This window comes from Leucopleurus acutus (genome assembly GCF_964270905.1).
Source record: "Leucopleurus acutus genome assembly, chromosome: 3".
NCBI lineage: Eukaryota > Metazoa > Chordata > Mammalia > Artiodactyla > Delphinidae > Leucopleurus > Leucopleurus acutus.
The window spans coordinates 327,010-344,786 of record NC_139145.1 but is presented as its reverse complement, the minus strand read 5'-3'; the positions used below and the strand labels follow the sequence as shown (position 1 = coordinate 344,786).

General features: G+C 61.5%; 2 protein-coding genes across 2 annotated transcripts; both read right to left on the bottom strand.

The window, feature by feature from the left end:
• Positions 1–5,053: 5,053 nt before the first annotated feature.
• On the bottom strand, positions 5,054–11,784 carry TPGS1 (tubulin polyglutamylase complex subunit 1; the record flags this gene model as incomplete). The annotated part of the gene is made up of 2 exons (XM_082835262.1): positions 5,054–5,812; positions 11,411–11,784. 2 exons carry the CDS (start codon positions 11,782–11,784, stop codon positions 5,278–5,280), a joined length of 909 nt encoding a protein of 302 aa, XP_082691388.1. The 3' UTR covers positions 5,054–5,277.
• A 1,326-nt stretch (positions 11,785–13,110) lies between these two features.
• MADCAM1 (mucosal vascular addressin cell adhesion molecule 1) lies at positions 13,111–17,574 on the bottom strand (the record flags this gene model as incomplete). Its single annotated transcript, XM_082835149.1, has 5 exons — positions 13,111–13,220; positions 14,076–14,531; positions 16,448–16,768; positions 17,128–17,400; positions 17,514–17,574. The coding sequence occupies 5 exons, from the start codon at positions 17,572–17,574 to the stop codon at positions 13,111–13,113; spliced, it is 1,221 nt and encodes a 406-aa protein (XP_082691275.1).
• Between the last annotated feature and the right edge of the window lie 203 nt (positions 17,575–17,777).

Genomic DNA, 17,777 nt, shown 5'->3' with positions numbered 1-17,777 from the left:
CCGCCCGGCGCTCACCTCAGCCTCCGCGCCCCGCCCCCGCCGCCCGCGCTTGCGCTCCGCCCGCCCTGACCGCGCCTGCGCGCCCCTCCGCGGGGCACGCCGGGAAGCGATCCCTACCACTGCCGCCGAGCGCGCCGCCGGGAGCCGGGGGCTGCGCCCGCAGGCCCTTTGCCGTTCCCGACACCCTGGGAGGCCGCCGCTGCCGCCCCAGCTCGGACGAGCGGCCGGGACCCCTGTGCGCGGGGCCGCGGGCAGGGCTGCGCTGCGCCGCCCGGCTCGGCCCGCCGCGCTTTTGTGGCCTTTTTGTGACGTCTCGTCGCGGGGCGGGGCCGGGTCGGAGCTGTCCGGAGCCTCAGTTTCCCCGGGGGCGCTGGAGCCAGGAGGGACCCGCCGCTCGCAGCCCCTCCCCACTTGGCACGCCTCTGCAGCGTGGACTCGGCACCCGTCCTGGCCGAACCCCAGACCAGAGCCCTGACCCTCCCTGGCTGTGCCCGCGTCTCAGGCCGACCTTTGACCCCACCCTGGGCTTCACCCGGACCCTGCCAGAGCGCTGACCTGGCCGCGCCCCGGGCCCGGACACCCGCACAGCTCTGGGTCGGAGAGTTGGGATGGGGCCTGGCCTCCATCCCTGCACGTCCGCAGGTGACAGCTCCCCACGAGAGTGGGCGGGGCACTCGAGGCCTGTGGTGGCCTTGCTGGCAGGTGACCCGGGCAGCCAACAGTTGCACCAACACCTCGGGCTGAGCTGAGCTGATTTCCTCCCCCGGCTGCCCCGACACCTGGCCCTGGGCTGGTCCCCCGCTGAGGACAGACAGGTAAACCCGTCTGGGGAAGGAAAATAATATATCATCTGTGGGGATGGAAGAAGGAGTCTGAGAAAGCCCTGGGCATAGCAGCAGCTTCATCAGTAAGGGGGCTCTGCCCTGCACCCCGAGGGACCTGGAGGGGCCCGTCATCTATAAAGTGGATTGCACACCCGTTTGTCCACTGTTCCAAGCGTTCTCTGTCCCTCATTTTCTGCCCCTCATTCTCTGTCCATAGCACCAGTGTCATAGCCTCGGCCTGTGGCCACTTGTTGACGAATAATAATTAGAATTAATTATGATTCTTCCAGAGAAGTTTCCCAAGATGTCGTGTTCCAGCTTGTTGATGTATAATAATTAGAATTAATTATGATTCTTCCAGAGAAGTTTCCCAAGATGTTGTGTGGCAGCTTGTTGATGAATAATAGTTAGAATTAATTATGATTCTTCCAGAGAAGTGTCCCAAGATGTCTCCCTGCGTACACCCCGCAGGAGTTATCGCAGGAGTTATTGGGTGAGTGGGGGCAGCCCTGGAAATGTAAAGAGAGGTACCAGGTTTGTGGCCCCTCCAGCTGGTCCCACATGAGGCCTTGTCCCCCAGGAAAGCCTGCACCTCAGGCTCTGAAACATCCTGAGGTGGTGGACGTCTGGGGTTTCTACCTGCCCATTTTCTGGCCAAAGCACCTCCATTTTCCCATGGGGCTACCACTCTTAGTCTGCAAGGTTCTAGTTGGACTGATCGTCAAGCCCTGGCTGCAGGCATGGCTCCTCCAATCAGAGTACCCTAGGCCCCCTGGTTGGTTCAGGAATAGCACGTGACTTGGCCTTTTTCTGGGGACACGATGCTGCTGAGATGTCTGAGCTGGGAGAACCTGGACCTGGAGCTATAGGACCATCTCGTCACCACAAGGCCTGTGAACAAAGTTGGCGCTCAGGAAAGCTGAGCCAACTGATGAGAAAGTGCTGAAGACCCTGTTTGTGCTCCTGGATCCAGCCATGCCTGGCCTCCTCTTGCAATGGTGCAAGTCAATAAATTACTTCTTTTCTTATTAAGCCAGTTTGAGTTGAGCCTTCCATCACGTGCGACAGAAGAGCCCTCAATTCAAATCTAGGTCTGCCATGAACTTGGAAATGGTCCTCAAATGTAGACTTGTAAGATAATGAACTTGTGTTGTCGTGGGGTTTTCTGAGGTTTTTTTGGTTGTTGTTGTTTTGTGTTGTTTTGTTTTTGCAGTGGTTTGTTATGACAGCTACAGGAACTGAATACCCTCGCTTCTATGAGCGTCAGAGTCTTCCTCTGGAAAATTGATTAATTAATTCATGGCCTTCCACAGACAAATCTAGGTGCTGGGGGTACAGCAGTGAATAAAATATGTAAAAATCCCTCCCCTTGGGGAGACAGGGAGAAAGGACATAAGTAAGCAACTTCTGATAGCAATAATTGAAGAAAAGTAAAGGACAGTGAGGCATTAGCAACGGGAGTGGAGCCGGAGTTATCTCGGATAGGGGCTCAGGGGAGGCGCCTCTCAGGAGGTGGCATCTGAGTGGGGACCAGAATGGGGTGAGCCCCTTGGGTCTGGAGGAGCAGTGTTACAGGGAAAGGGAACAGCGCGTGCAAAGGCCTGAGGTAGGGACAAGCCGGACCAGCTAGAGACCAGTGTGCCTGGGGCAGAGTGAGGGGACAGAGTCAAGGAAAAAAGCTGGGGAGAGTCTCTCTGCTCAGCTTTCCTGAGTGCTCACTGTGTTCACAGGCCTTGTGGTGACCAGATGGCTCCAGGATCCAGGCCCAGGTCCTCCCAGCTCAGCCACCCCAGAAAAAGTCCCAGGGCTGCATCTCATTGGCCAGCTGGGAGTCACGTGCTGTTCCTGAACCAAGCACTGAGGCCAGGGTGCCTGGAGCACTCCTACTGGCTGGTGGGGTCACCCAGGGCGGTGAGGATGAGGGCTGGACCAGTGTGGGGAGGCGCAGGCAGGATGAAGCTATGATGTGCAACCTACAGGATGCAGAGAAGGGCCAGCTGAGGGGACAGGGGAGGCATCCAGGCTGAGCCCTGGTCCTGGGTGGACTGGGGGCTTCCTCGGAGACCACAGACTCCAGAGGAGCCCCAGGGTCAGGGGGGCTGACCGGAGGCTCCGTCCTGGATGTGGCAGGCCTGGGATGTCCTTGGGATGTCCCTGAGGAGACGCCCAGCAAGTGGTTGGCTCCCCAGGGCTGGAGCAGAGCAGGGCTGGGCCTGAGATGTGAATTTGAGACTCCTTGGTGACCAGGCAGTAATGGAAGCCATGGCCTGGATGAGATGCCAAGCGAGGAGGAAGCATGAGGAAAGGAGAGGAGAGGTCCCTGACACAGAAGGAGGACGCCTTTCCCCAGGGAAGCTGGGGAAGAGGAGCCTTCGGGGTGCTGTGGAGTGAACGCTATGGGGGCGCGGGGTTTGGAAGGCAGGGAGGCTGAGCGTCCACACTGCTGTGAGGTCAGATAAGCAGAACAGCTCAGCCCCTCCAGGCTGTGCCTGTAAAGGTCAAACCAGGAATTCAGGATCCAAGACCAGGCGTGATGGTGACTCAGGGGTGGCAGTGAGGGAAGGTGGTGGGGCAGGGAAGGTGACCCCAGATGGAGTTGGCCTCAGCCTGATCCGGGGGGGACCCTGGAATGTGAGTTAGCGTCCCATGAGGCAAGCAGACCAGCTCTTGGATCCCCTGGTGGTCACTGGCCACTCCTGCCCCAGATGGGGGGGATGAGGCCTCCTGGGCCACATGGCTTGGTCTCTGATGGGGCAGCTGTGAGCCTCGGCAGATGGGAAGGGGATCTGGTGGCACCAGTGACACCTGCTACACGCTGTCTAGTCCAGGGGACCACAGAGCTGACCGGAGGCTGCCGGAGCCCGTGAGTCCACCTGCACCGCGCATGACAGCGCATTTCATGCAGATGCCCTGCCCGGCCGCAAGCCCCATGCCGCAGGGGCCTCAGCACAGCTTGCTCCCCGAGGCCGTCCAGCCCCTAAGGGTCTCAGCCTGCTGACATGCCGGTGCATTTCCTGCGTGCGGTGTCAGTAACAGCTAATGCTGAGGGAGGGGGGCACCTCTGTGAAGCTACTGGTTGTGTAACAAATGACCCACAAACTTAGTGGCTTGAAATAGTGACATTCGTTCATTTAGCTGCAAGGCAGGAGTCTCCAGTCAGGAACCTCTGTGCGGCCTGTGCTTCTTCAGGCTACTGCGTGGCCACCGCATCCCCTGGAAGCCAAGTACTGTCACAAAAGCCACCAAGTGCAAGGAGAGGGGATGCAGATTCCACCTCTTACCTGCCTCTTTAGGGGGCTGGGAGATTCAAGAAGAGCAAACGGGAACAGAAAGGAAGCCCTGGCGGCTTTTGGAAAACACAGCGCAACTCACTGGTTTATCGATTACCAGCCAAGGGCAGGTGCTGGGAAAGGGAGGCAAGGTGGTCCCTGCCATTGGTAGCTCGAAAAAGGCTTTAGATTCTGTCCCCGTGTGATCTCCCTCAATCAAAATCGGGGTGCCCTGGGTCCCATTTAACAGAGGAGGAAACTGAGGCCGAGAGTGAAGTTACCCGCCTGCAACTGTCCTGGGCTGGGAATCTGCTTCCTGCGGAATCCTCCATCCAGGATGTGCTCCTGCTGGCGGAAAGGGGGACACCCAGGGTGCTTGGTGACTCTAACGGGTGTGCCTGGATCCCGGACGGGCCCCGTGGCGGTGGTGAAGGGGCTGTGGCTCTGGGTTACAGAGCGCGGGCCCGGGGTTCGGATCCCTGCTGGCCCCTTGCTGGTGCTGCGACCTTCACTCCTCTGGGGTTGGTTTCTCCATCTGCCAAATGCGGGCAGTGGATTACCTTCCGTATAGGGCGGCGGTGAGTCAAGACATTGTCAGGTCTCAGACGTGTTAGCTGTTTCAATCGTCACCATCATGACTACCTGCCCAGCTGACCTCTCCCTTTGGCGGTTGGGGAAGCCGAGGTCCAGGGAGGAACTGCTGGGGCGGGGTGCTCGTGGAGGGCAGGCTGGGGGCCAGCCATGCCTCCCAGGTCTCGGGGCTGTGCCTCCAGGGCACCTCGCTGGGTGCCCCAATGCCCTCTGCTCTCATAAAGCTGAGTCCAGGGGCTCCCTGGGGTTTCTGGGCAGTGGTGGGACCCGCTGGGGCTGGCCAGGGTGCGCCCGAGTGGAGAGCGTTTCCAGAGAAGCGTGCTGGGGGCTGGACACGGGTGCACACACACACACCAGGTCAGCCTGGGGAACAGATTTTTATTTCTGCTGAGGAGAGGGGCCTGGGCAGGCGGGCGGGAAGGGATCCTTGGCCTCCCCCCGAAGGGGGCTTGGGCATCATTCCAGGCGGGAAGCTGGGTGAGGGGGCTCCCTGCACCCCTGGCATGCAGGGACACCCCAGTCCTGGCCCCGGTGAGCCGGACCCCGAGGGCCCCAGGTATCGGGGTGGAGGAAGCGGCGGCCGAGGGAAGGGCTCAGCCCACGGGCTTGACCTTGGCGATGAAGAGGGCGGCCGCCTTCTCCAGGAACTCCTCCCGGGTCATGGGGGTGCTGGGCCGCCGGGCCACCAGCGCGCGGTCCATGGCCAGCGCCAGGCTGTCGGGCCCCAGGCGCGAGCCGGCCTCCAGGTAGCGCGCGGGCGTGGTGTCGTCGCTGGCCTGCAGGGCCCCCTCCAGCGTGTCCAGCACGGCCTGGCCCACGTGGCGGTCAGCCACGGCCAGGCCCGGGTCCTCCAACAGCCGGTAGAGGGCGCCGGCGCGCGCCACGAACTCCAGCAGCACGAAGCAGGTGAGCATCCCCGCGCGGAACACGGCCAGCGGCACGGCCTCGTGGTCCCGGCACTGGATCTTGCGCAACAGCGGCGCCACCACCTCCTCGGGGGCCTCCCCGTCCCGGCAGATGCGCTTCAGCAGCTCGCTGTACGTGCGCCCGTCCAGCCCCGGCTTCTTCTTGCGCCCGCTGGCGCTCAGGCACTCGTAGGCCACGCCGACGTTGTTGTTGAAGGCGGTCCTGCGGGCGGAGGGGCCGTCGGGCCGCGCCAGAGCCCCGCCCCTGCCCCCCGGCCCCTCCCCCAACGCGCCGGCTCGTCCAGCCTCAGGGCCTTTGCGCCAGCGGCGCCCTGGCCCGGAGCGCCCTCCCCCACATCCCCCCCCCCCACATCTCCCCACGGCTTTGAGCCTTTGCTCAATGTTACCTTATGGGGGGGACCCTCCCTGACCCCCTAACCCCTTCCTGTACTTCTCTTTGTGGTGTCCTCACGAGTTCCCTCCCTCCCACCAGCTCAGCCCAGGGGCCTATGTCAGGGAGTTTATTTGTTGGTCACTGTTACAGCCCCAGCGCCCAGAACACTGCCCAGGAGCCCCAGGAACGTCTGCTGACCCCGACGATGGGCATCCGCCCATGGACTCTCCATTCCATCGATGATGTGTGTGCCCACGGGGTGTCACCGTGGCAGGACACATCCCTACCTTTTAACCTGGGTTGTCTCTTTTCACCCCTGCAGGCCCAGAGGCAGTAACCCACACTGTGGCTCAAAGCCGCTGCCGCCTGTCTTCGTGGGTAAAGATTTATCCGCAGGCGGCCACGTCTACCCAGACATGCTGCCCTTCTGCTGCAACAGCAGACCCGACGGTCACGTCAGGGACCAGCCACGGCGCTGACATTACTTACCGCCTGCCCCATGAGGACCCTGATGTCCCACCACGAGCCCTGGCCACGCTGGAGCCTCACAAGTGGTTAAGTGAGTGGGCTGGGGTGAGCCTGGGCATCTAGATAACCCGGGTCTCATTCCCATCCTTCTCTCAACAGCTGGCGGCCGGCCGAGGCCCAGTTCCATCTCCACTAAAGCAAAGGGGAAGTGAGGCTCAGGGCAGCGGCCAGGCCAAGGGTCCCACAGAGGAAGGGGCACCCCCCAGGGCTCACATTCGCCTTTTCTGGGAGCCCAGCTCCACTCTTATCTGTGGGACCTGTACGGGTCAGCGTGGGTGCGAGCCCGGTCCACGCTGGGCCGGAGCACGGCAGGTGCCCAGGGCAGGGCCCAGGGATGGACATGCTCACCCAGTGAGCTCCGTGGGTCAAGGCCCTTTACAGAGGAGGAACTGAGGCCCAGAGGGGAAGGGAGAGGACCTGGGGTCTCGCCCATCTGGGATTCACTTCTCACTTCTTGGGTCCTTAGGATGTGCTGGTGCTTTAGGGCCAGTGAGATCACTCCGTGAAGCGCTGGGGGTGCCAGACGCAGCGTCATGCTCCCGTTCCCAGGACTGGCACCGTGTTAGCTGCTGCCACCTCACAATAACCCCTTGCAGGAGCTTTTGTTATCAACTCCTTTCACCAGGACGAGTGAGTCCGGGGGACCTGGCAGTGATGATGCCCGTGTCAACTCTGTGGCCGCGTGGCAGTTACCCCCACACCTAGATCACGTCGCAGCCTGAGTCAGGAACTGGGAATGGCTTGGCTTGGTGGTCCCGGCTCAGTCTTCAACCAGGACCCTGGCAGGGCTGCTGTCCCCTGAAGGCTCCCTGCGGAGGCCTCTCCCCACGGGGCAGGGTGAGTGTGCTAAGGTCACGGCACTGGCCCCTGGAGCGGGTGACCGGCAGGGTGGCAACGCAGGCAGCTGCCCGAGGGTGTGAATACGGGGCGGGGGGTGGATCTCGGGGGTGTCTTGAAGGCAGGCCGCCCCACCCCCACGAGAGCATGGCCCACTTCCCGTGGAGGGTCCACTCCCCGCAAGGCTGAGTGAGCAGAGCCCCTGCCAACCCAACAGCAGCCGTGTGAGGCCACTGAGGTCTCGGGTATGTCCCTATGGCCTGATGGCTCGTCCTGATGGGGCCTGAGCGTCCACCATCCGCCAGCTCTGCCTGATGCCTCCCCAAGGAACTTGGTCGACCCACTAGTTGTCTTGAGCTGAATCAATCCCCCCGGAAGGCGGCGGCATGTGGGGACCGCTGAGCACCCTGTGTGCTCAGAGCTGTTCCTGGCTGGCCCAGACCTGCACCGGTTCTAGCCACTGCGCCCTGCTTCCCTCCTCTGGAGAATAAGGGTTCTAGTCCTTGCGTCTCAGGATTCTTGGGAGGACAGAGGGTAGATTTTGTGCTCGGCGTGTGGCAGGGGACCGCGTGCGCCTGTCATTAGCTGTCACCAGCTGCCACTCAGCGCTGTCCAGGTTCTGTTTACCATGGGCCTCGCGGGCAGGAAGACGCACAGGGGGGCAGTTACGGTCCAGTGAGATGAGAGCGTCAGGCAAGAAGCCAGAGGAAGGCCACACCCCATCTCGAGGCCGCCCTCCCGGGGGCTCCCAGCCATGAGGGAGCACCCACACCGCCTGCCGTCCTGGGCTCTGGTCCTCAGGCTCTGCCTGCGTCAGCTCCCACACAGAGCAGTTTGCAAGGCACGTGGGCATTTGTTAGAAAAGAACCTATTTACGGGTCTTGTCACAGAGACATGGAGACTTCCAAGGTAGACCGGGGGCTCTCAACGGGGTGACTCTGCCCCCAAGGGACACTGGTGACTCTGGGGACAGTTATGGTTGCCACCACTGGGTGGGTGGAGGCCCAGGAGGCTGCCCAACACTTGCAGGGCCCAGGACGGCCCCGCACAGAGTGACCGCGCTCCCCCTGTGTTAGCAGTGCTGAGGAGTGACTCTGGTTAATTGTTTGGAAAGAAATTGGGTCCTCTCCCTGCTCACACCAGAGGCCTGCATACATTCCCACTGAGTCAGGCGGTGTGAACCAGGGTGGCCCCCAGTGTCTGTGGGTCAGCTCCCCTCCCTCCCACTCAGGTGTGTATTTAAATGTGTGCAGCATCCCAGGACCTCAGAGGTCAGACGGTCACGGGACGTAGTCTCCTGGGGGGTCCGTGGAATCCCATAATCTGGGGGGTCTTGTCTGGGAAGATTCTGCCCCCAGGGGACACTGGGTGATGTCTGAGGACGTCTGTGCTTGTCACAATGGGGAGGGCTCCCGGCATCACGTGGGTGGGGGCAGGGAGGCCGCTCCACACCCCACAGAGCCCGGGACACCCCACAGAGGATGCTCGGAGCCGAGGAGACTGGCTCAGACCCTTTGGTGCCTTTGCATGTTTTCTGGGGCCACGGGGACCTGCAGCGGTTGGCACTCTTGCTGTTCCTATTAGCACGTGGTGGCTTAGAAGGCGGCCCTGGGCCACCATGCCGGGTCTGCTGTGTTTGTGCTCTGAGGGCCGTCACCAGTCCTAGCAGCCAGCACGTGTGATTTCGAGACAACAGCAGAGGGGATTTTGGTTGAGTTCTCCCCAAATCTTTCGTGCTGAGGTCGCTCTCAAGAGCAGCCCCGGGATTCCCCAGCCCACCCCTCAGCATAGGGACGAAGCTGCCCAGCCTCGGGGGGACCCGCCTGGCCTGGCTTCTGCTTCTGACCCGGCAGCCGAGGTTATGGGGCTCCTGACTGGGAACGTATCTCTGAGTTCAGCACCAGCCCCGCCTCGGGGAGACCAGGTGTGCCACCAGCACCGGCCACTCACTCTGCTCCTCCTGAGAACCGCTCCAACACCCCTTCAGTATGGTGAACAGTGTCCCCCCCAGGTGCACGTCCACCCGGAACCTGTGAGTGGGACCTTATTTGGAAATAGCGTCTTTGAAAGATGTAATTAGTTCAGCGTCTGGAGGTGGGGTGAGGTAGCCTTAAAACCAACGCCAAGTGTCCTTTTGAGAGAGTGACACAGAAGAGAAGCCACGGGAAGACAAGGCAGAGGCTGAGAGGATGCGGCCACAAGCCAAGGATGCTTGGAGCTTCCAGAAGCTGGAGGAGGCAGGAAGGACCTTCCCCTACAGCCTCCAGAGACGGCACAGCCCTGCTGCCCCCGGACTTTGGACTTTGGACTTTGGCCTCCAGAACTGTGGGAGAATAAATTTCTGTTGTTTTAAGTCACCAAGTTTGTGGTAATTGGTTACAGCAGCCCCAGGACACTCAAATGGCCCCCTTGGTTCTAAATCCAACAGACACTTCTCAGCCCTCATCTCTAGGGCCATTGGACGCAGGGCCGCCGCCAGCCCACAAGGTGCCTTTGCATAAACTAGGCAAAGCTCTGCAAAAAGCCTTCACATAAAGGTCCTCGTCTGTGACGTCTAAGGAGTGAACGGCTTGTGCAGTGCTTGACCTGCACGACTGCACGTGGTGACCCTGCCGCTGACTCTTCTCCTCCTTGGAAGATGTCCTGGTTCCCTGTCTTCTGGTTCCCTCCTTCATGTCTGTTCTGCCTTCTCACGCTTTCCTGTGGGTTCGCTGAGGCTGTGGCTCCTCAGAATCGGGTCCTGGGCTCTTCTCAGCTCCCCTGAGGCCTTCACAACCACCCCGCCCCCCGCCATCAGGTGACAACCACCCTGCACCGTCACACATCTCAGCTGCCAACCCAACTGTCCACCTTCCTGCTTCGAGGTTTTCCCAGCTCCCAACTTAACGGTCCCCAAGTCACTCTGGAAACTTCCTCCAAACCAGTGACCTCCCATCTCATGGACCACCTGGGGCTGTTCCTGCACAACCTCCTGCAGACCCAGCAGAACCCATGGATGCCCACCAGCCCGCTCCCTGCCAGGTCCCCATCTCAGGGGTGGCCCCGGCCGTTCCCTTTTCTGGCTGTCACTTTGGACAACCCGCTTGCCCTTCCCCTGCGGTGGAGACCGGGTGCTCCGAATGGGATGCCCGTTCTCCACACCTCTTCCGGCTCCCTCCCAGCCTCTCTGTGCTCCCCTGCTTGGGGTCCGCACCTTGACTCTCCCGGGAGGGCTGCCCCCAGGCAGGAGGGTGCTGGGGTCAGGCTGAAACGCTCCCTTGCTTGGCTTCCTCCCCCTTCCTGGGCTCTCTGGGGACCACCCCCATCCAAGACCCAGCCCACCCACATCCAGCGCCCACCTTGTCTGGTGGATGCTGCGCGTCAAACAGCTCCTCCCCAGCCACCCGACACGGACCATTCCCTCACCCGCTTCTAAGGGGGTGGGGGGGCAGGCGCCATCCCCTCCACCCCTCCAAGCTTCAGCCCTGCGAAGGCTCCCGGCCTCCCCCTCTCCCGTGGGTCGCACACTGCAGCCCCACAGCCTTCAGGCCAGTGCAGCCGGTGGCCTCGTGCCTGCAACACCTTTCCCTGTGTGTCAATGCAGGCCCCTTACTGGACGTCTCTCCTGCCCGCGCGGGACCTGGATTGCTCTCTATCTCCACGGCCCAGCCCTGTAAATATTCATTTTCTGGCTGAATGGACGGGGATGCTACCACACTGGGAACGAGGCAGCTAGGAGGGACCTGGCTCGGAGGACTGGCTCTGAGATCTTGGCCAAGTCCTGTCTGGGCTCCATGATTTTCAAAAGTGAGGTAGATGCAAGGGGGACCTCAGCACCTGCAAAGAGGCATCACCAAAGCCCAAGTCTGCCAGAGCTACCGGTGCCAGCACTCGGGTGGCCCCGCTGGGGCCCTGCAGCCCGGAGCCATCCGCGCCCCTCCCGCGCCAGGCAGAGCGGACTACAGTTCCCACCACGGCCCGCGCTCGAGAGCCGGCGCCGGGGGCGGGGAGCCGCGCGGAACCCGCTGGGAGTTGAAGTCCGACCGCGGCCCCTACCCACCCAGGCCCGGCCCAGCCCCGCACCTCTGGGAGTGGTGAGCCAGGCGAAGGTGCCACAGCGCGCGGCCCAGGCGCTGCTGCTGCAGCAGGAGCTGGCCCGGGGGCTCCCCGGCGCCGCCGTTTGCAGGAGACCGCAGGTCCATGTTCTCGAAGTAGTGCGCCAAGAAGGCGATGGGCTCCTCGGGTCGCGCCTCCAGCACCTTCAGCAGGGCCGCGCGCAGCATCTCCGTCACTCCGACCTGCCGCAGGAAGTCCTCCTCACTCTCGGCCGTCGCCGCTGCTCGGGACACCCCCGGCCGGCCGCTGCCTGTGAAATTGGCCGCCTGGGCCACAGGCAGCCGCCGCTTCTCCACTGCCGCCATCTTCGCTGAGGGCAGCGGGACCGGAAGGACGTCCATATTTCACAGTGCGCTGGCACCTCGGGGCGGCCATTTTTGTTGAGGGCAGAGGGCGCTCGGATCCCGCGGGGAGACTCTGGGAAATAACCAGCGCAGGCCACCTTTTTCCCTAGGTTTTTCATTGGCACTTACTCTCTCTCCGTTTTCCTCTTTAGGTGTGCTGGTTGGCTTTCCTGGCTTAGGCTCGGAACTTAAATTTTGCCAGACTCCAAAATGGATCCCTAGGAAGGGCTTGGTTTCTGGTATGAAGCCGGATTGCTTGCCATCTTGGTAGTGGGCGAGTCCTTCATTAGCATGGTCCCCTAGCAACCGGTCTCATTGGTTACCAGGGAAGCCCTGCTGAGAGCGGGCGGGATGGTTCCACCCCAACTCCGGGACTAAGCGCCGCTCCCGCCCCCTTTTCTGATTTTCAACTCAGAGCCTTTGTGCTCAGCTTGGTCTTCAGCCTAACCCAATCTCCGTGCGAGTTTGTAGCTCACCTCGTGGGGAAAGGTCCCCTCTCCCCACCAGGCTGGGTTAGGGGTCTGGTCTGCGCTTCCGCGGCCCCTAGTCCGCTGTACGGGTTCGCAGAGCGAGTGGACCACCCACGGTCCCCAGTTCCCCGTCCCAGGCTGTGACCTTTCCTTACCACTAGAGGGAACTTTCTCACCCCGCATCCTCTATAGCTCTAAACTCTCCCATAGCTCCTCGGTTCCACAAGGCTGACGACCCTGGCATCTACAGCCCTTCATCTGCCGGTATCATTTCCAGCCTCTCCCTCGCCTCTCCCCACGCTTTAGCCTCCAGCCACCCCAAAAGAGATGCAATTTCCCTTATCAAGCCACCTCTCTTCTGTGTCTTTGCCCGTGCTGTCCTCCAACAAATACTTTTCTCCGCTTCTTTTGAGGACTCCTAGTTACTCATTAAGCGCCAGTGTCCCCATATGCAGGGAAAGGCACCAGGAAGAGCACACGCCTCTTACCCCCACCCCTGGCCACGTGGGGCTGGGGTGTCCTGTCCTTCCTTGTCTGTCTGGGGAGTCACCTAGAGCAGAGGATGGTTGGAGCTGTGCCGGGGATTCCCCATGTCCTCAGACCGCGACAGGAACCACCGAGGTCAGACCAGATGCTCTTTATTCTCCAGCTCTGCACCGTGGGGGTGGCGGCTCCCCAGGGTCCCCACTGAAGGGAAGCCCAGCCAGCTGGGGAGCCTGGATGTGCTGGCCATCAGGGTAAGGGGTGCACGGTCAGCCCCCCTGCTGTCCAGAACCCTGCAAACATCCTCTGGTCGCAACTGAGTGGAAGGAAAATCCCCCTCCGTGTGGTCCAGGCGGGGCAGGGGCCCAGGTCATCTGGTGGGCCGGCAGCGTTTCCACAGGCGGTAGGTCAGGAACACCAGGAGAAGCAGCCCCAGAACAAAGCTGCCCGTCCACAGGTATGCAGACGTTAGCGGGGAGCCTGGAGAGAGAGGCATACGGTGTCTTGCACCTCTCTGCAGGTTTGGGGAGCAGCCCAGCAGAGTCGGCTAAGGGCTCCCGGACTGACCGAGTTCCCTGAAATTTTACAAAGGACCTCACGGTTTAAAACGCCTTCTGAAATGTATAAAAATCACTGGACTATCCAGCTATTTTTAGAATGAGTCTTTTGAAAGGTACATAGGACCTTGGAGTTAGAAGTGAGCTGTCCAGTGAGGGACCACTCACCACAGCTGCATTTGAAATGTGATCAGTCTGAGTGGACAGCGCTGTCTTTGTAAAACACACATTGCATTCTGAAGGCTTAGTTTGGAAAAAAAAAATCTCATTCATGCTTCTTTATAGATTACATGTTGAAATGATAACGTTTGAGATATATTGGTTTCGATGAAATATATTGTCAAACTTATTTTTACCTTTTTATTCCTGAATGTGGCTACCAGAAAAACGGAAATTACCAAAGTGGCTGTATTCTACTTTTTTTTTTTTTTTTTTTTCTCTTTTGGCCACGCCACACAGATCTTAGCTTCCAGACCAGGGATCAAACCTGCGCCCCCTGCAGTGGAAGCACGGAGTCTTAACTGCTGGACCGCCAGGGAATTCCCTTCTATTTCTGTTTCTATTCCACAGGCTGTCTTAGCCCATAGAGTGCTGTGACACCTACACAGTCCCTGAAACTTAGTTATCGCCGTGCAGGCAGTTGTGATCTTATAGGGTCACAGAAGTCCACTGGACAGCTGGGGACACAGGCTGGCAGGGCCCCCCTTGTCTAAGGCCAGACTCAAGGCTCCCCTCCCTCTCAGGCTCCCCCAGTGCCCGCCCCAGCCCCTGAACTCACAGATCTCTGAGGCCACGTACAGGTTGGCCGTCTGGCCCCCTGGGTCCAGGCCACACTGGAACCAGCCCTCACCGTGGCATCTGGCCCACAGCACGCTCCCGCCGCTCAGCCAAGCCCGGGCCCCCACCTCCTGCGTCTCGTAGGCTGCCAGCCCGCCAGGGGCCCGGGTCCAGCGCACGGCCACGCCTGGGCCGCAGACCACCTCGCACAGCAGCTCCAAGCTCCCTGCTGCTGACAGCTGGTGGATCTCCGGGAGGCAGGGCCTGGTGGAGCTGTTCCGGGGCACGGGGCCAGGACTCCTGGGGCTGCGGGTGGAGGCCTGCTCTGGGGTGGCCCCGGGGGAGGTGGTGATGGGGGGCTTCGGGGATGTCGTGACGGGGGGCTCCGGGGACTCTGTGGTGCTGGGCTCTGGGGGGGTCATGACGGGGGGCTCCAGGGAGGTCAGGCCCTGCAGGACTGGAAAACACGGCAGCCATCTGTTCTTGCTGCTGCCCAGCCCCTTCTCCTCCCTCCCTCTCTCCACCCGGACCACATGGTTGGACCAGAACCACTCCAAGCCCCGTCCATTCACTTGGGTGAATCGCAGGGTATCCCAGTGGGCAGGAGCCGTCTCGGGGTCTGTCATGCCCTCCCCCCCCACAGCGAGCACCCAAATCTCTGTGTCTCACTTTCCTCAACTGGAAAGCAGGGTGAGAGGCCCCCACCCCAGGGGCTGGCGTGCAGAGTGACACGGGTGTTGGATCTTATTATTATGGGGCTGAGGGGTGGGGAGAGGGAAGGGGGTGCCCCGCCCCCTTGCGGTGCAGATGAGAGACTGAGGTCCCTAGAGGGGATCTGTCCGTTCTGCTGTGTGACGGCTCTCAAATCCGGAGGACTCTGTGCACACCCTCCCAGCACACCCCTGCCTCCCCCCCACACCCCTGCTTCCACTTGAGCCAAACCTTTCCCGGCCCCCAGGCCCCAGCCATTAACATGAGTATCGGGGTGCCCTCTCAGAGAACGAATCTGTGCTTCCTTAGTGAGAGGCTGCCAGAAGCTTAGTGATGTGGTCAGGGCCTGTCCCAGATGAGACTAACTAATAACGTCTGACATGAACTGAGCACCTACTGTGTGCTAGGCCCCACGTTAAATGTTGCCATTCGTTAGTTCATTCAGCAAGCATTTCTTGTGCACCTACTATGCGCCAGGCTCCGTGATAACAGTTATTGATTAATTCATTCAGGATGTATCTATTGGACACCTACTGTGCGCTGAGCACTGTTTTAGCCACTGGGGGGACAGCCATGAAAGAGAGTGACACATTCCTATCTCGATGAAACCCATGGCAGGGGAGACAGATAATGGGGAAAAAAATAAAGAGAGCACACAGGAGTCAGATGTTGATAAAAGGTGTCAACAAACATTCAACAGGAGAAGAGAAAGGGCCTGAGTGTGTGTGTGTGTGTGTGTGTGTGTGTGTGGTGGGGGTGGGAGTGGGGTTTGACCCCTTGGACAGAGAGGTCAGGGCAAGTCTCACTGGGAAGGAGACACGAGGGAGGTGAGGGAGATGTGGGGAAGAGCGTTCCCGGTGGAGGGCACAGCAGTGCAAAGGCCCTGGGGCAGGACTGCACCTAGGGTGTCGGAGGGACAGCAGACTGAGTGAGGGGGAGAGAGGAAGTGAGGCAGGGGGTGGGGGTGGGGGACGGGCAAGCAGGTCAGGCTCTGTAGGGCTCCGTGGGCATGGGGAGCTTGGGTTTTCACCCAAAGGGAGGTGGGAGCCCTGGAGGGCTGTGGGCAGAGGAAGGGCAGCACCTCATGGGACCTGGCTCAGGGTAGGTGCTCAGCGAATCTGCTGAATGAATAAACGAGTGAGAAGTAGCCCCTGGCTGCCACGAAGGGACAGACTAAAGATCGAATGCAGGGACTTCCCTGGCGGCGCAGAGGTTAAGAATCCGCCTGCCAACGCGGGGAACAGGGGTTCGAGCCCTGACCGGGGAGGATGCCACATGCCGCGGAGCAACTAAGCCCGTGCGCCACAACTACTGAGCCTGCGCTCCTAGAGCCCGTGCTCCTCAAGAAGAGAAGCCACGGCAATGAGAAACCTGCGCACCACAACGGGAGTAGCCCCTGCTCGCTGCAACCAAAGAAAGCCCGCGCACAGCAACAAAGACCCAACACAGCCAAAAATAATTAATTTTAAAATAAAATAAAATAAAGATCGAATGCAATTTTTCCTCGTCTGTGGTACTGTGACCTGCCCAGGTGGCGACACAGCAGGGGAGGGGCTTAACCAGGATTCCATAAGAGCCGCTGGGCACCGCTCATCAAGGCTCACAGGCGCTGGGTGGTGTGACCTCACCCACTTCCTGGGGGACACTGAGGCACAGGCTCACCTGGAATGGGCCGGCGGCGGCTCAGCTCCAAGCCGGGCAGCCTCATGGTCGCCTGGCAGTGGAGGGAGGGTGGGGCGGGTGTCCCCAAGGTGGGCAGCAGCCAGCGCTGTGTCACTTGGAACAGCGGGTCCTCGCCCTCCTGGGGCTCCTCCATCACATCCCGGAGGGCCTCCACCCCCTCCAGTTCCTGATCTCCCAGGAGCAGGGACATGGAGAGGGTGTCAGGGCCAGCAGGCGTGACGCTGTGGGCTGTGCAGGACACCTCCTTGTCCGGCCCAGCCACCAGGGCCTCTGGGGCCACAGTCAGTTGGTCCGGGAAGGCTGTGAAGGGAGTGGAGGAAGGGGGTGGGCAGAGCTCCGAGGGTCAGGGCTGGGCCCTGAGGAGGGGGCGTGGGGACTGCTGGTGCCTGGGGACAGGGAAGACCCAGTGCCCCACCCGCAGAAAGGGCAAGGGGGTCAGGTACAGGAGGTTTGGGGGTGGATTGGGGGAGAGGGGATGCGGGGAGGAGGGAGCGGACTGCAGATGGACCCAGCAGGACCTGCGAGGCCGGCTTTGAGCTGGGGCGGGCTGGGCAATCCGGGAAGCCTCCCAGGCAGAGGTGGCACAAGGTTGGAGGGAAAGCAGGGCCGCTGGCTGGGCCCCCACGTGTGCCACGACGGCGGGAGGGGCGGGGGCTCACCGAACACCAGGAGCCGCACGATGTGCTGGAAGGCGACGTCCCCGCAGGAGCCCACGCACACGCGGGGCCCCGCAGCCGACAGCGAGGCGTTGAGCACGGAGAGGACGCTGCTACCCGCGCCCGACTGCACGGCGCCCAGGCTGGTGTCCAGGCCCCGCCACCGCACAGAGGCCGCCCTGCCGTCCTCGCAGGCCAGGCGGCAGGTGAACTGTAGCGACTCGCCCACGGCCACCGCCACCTCGGGCTCGGGGGGCTCCACCTCCAGCGGCCCACCTGCGGGCGACGGCGCTCTCAGCCCCGCCCCGCGCCCCCAGCCCCAGCCCCCTCCTCCGAGCCCCTCCTCTCTCCCAACCCCTTCCCGGCTCGGAGACCCCTGCCCCGCTCACCGCGGCCCAGCTGCAGCAGCCCCAGAAAGAGGGGAAGCAGGAGGGCGAGGCCCTGCTCCATGCTCGGTCCCCGGCTCTGTCCCCTGCCCGCGGGGTAGGCGGCTTAAATACTGGAGCCCCGGGCTCCTTCTCCCCCCGCCCCCGGCCCCGCGACCCCGCTTCCCCTCCCCCTCCTCCAGCTGCTCCCCGGGGGTTTCCCGAGGGGGTTTCCCACCCTGACCCCCGACCCTGGAGGCGACAGAGAGGCAGGGACTGGGGGCCAGA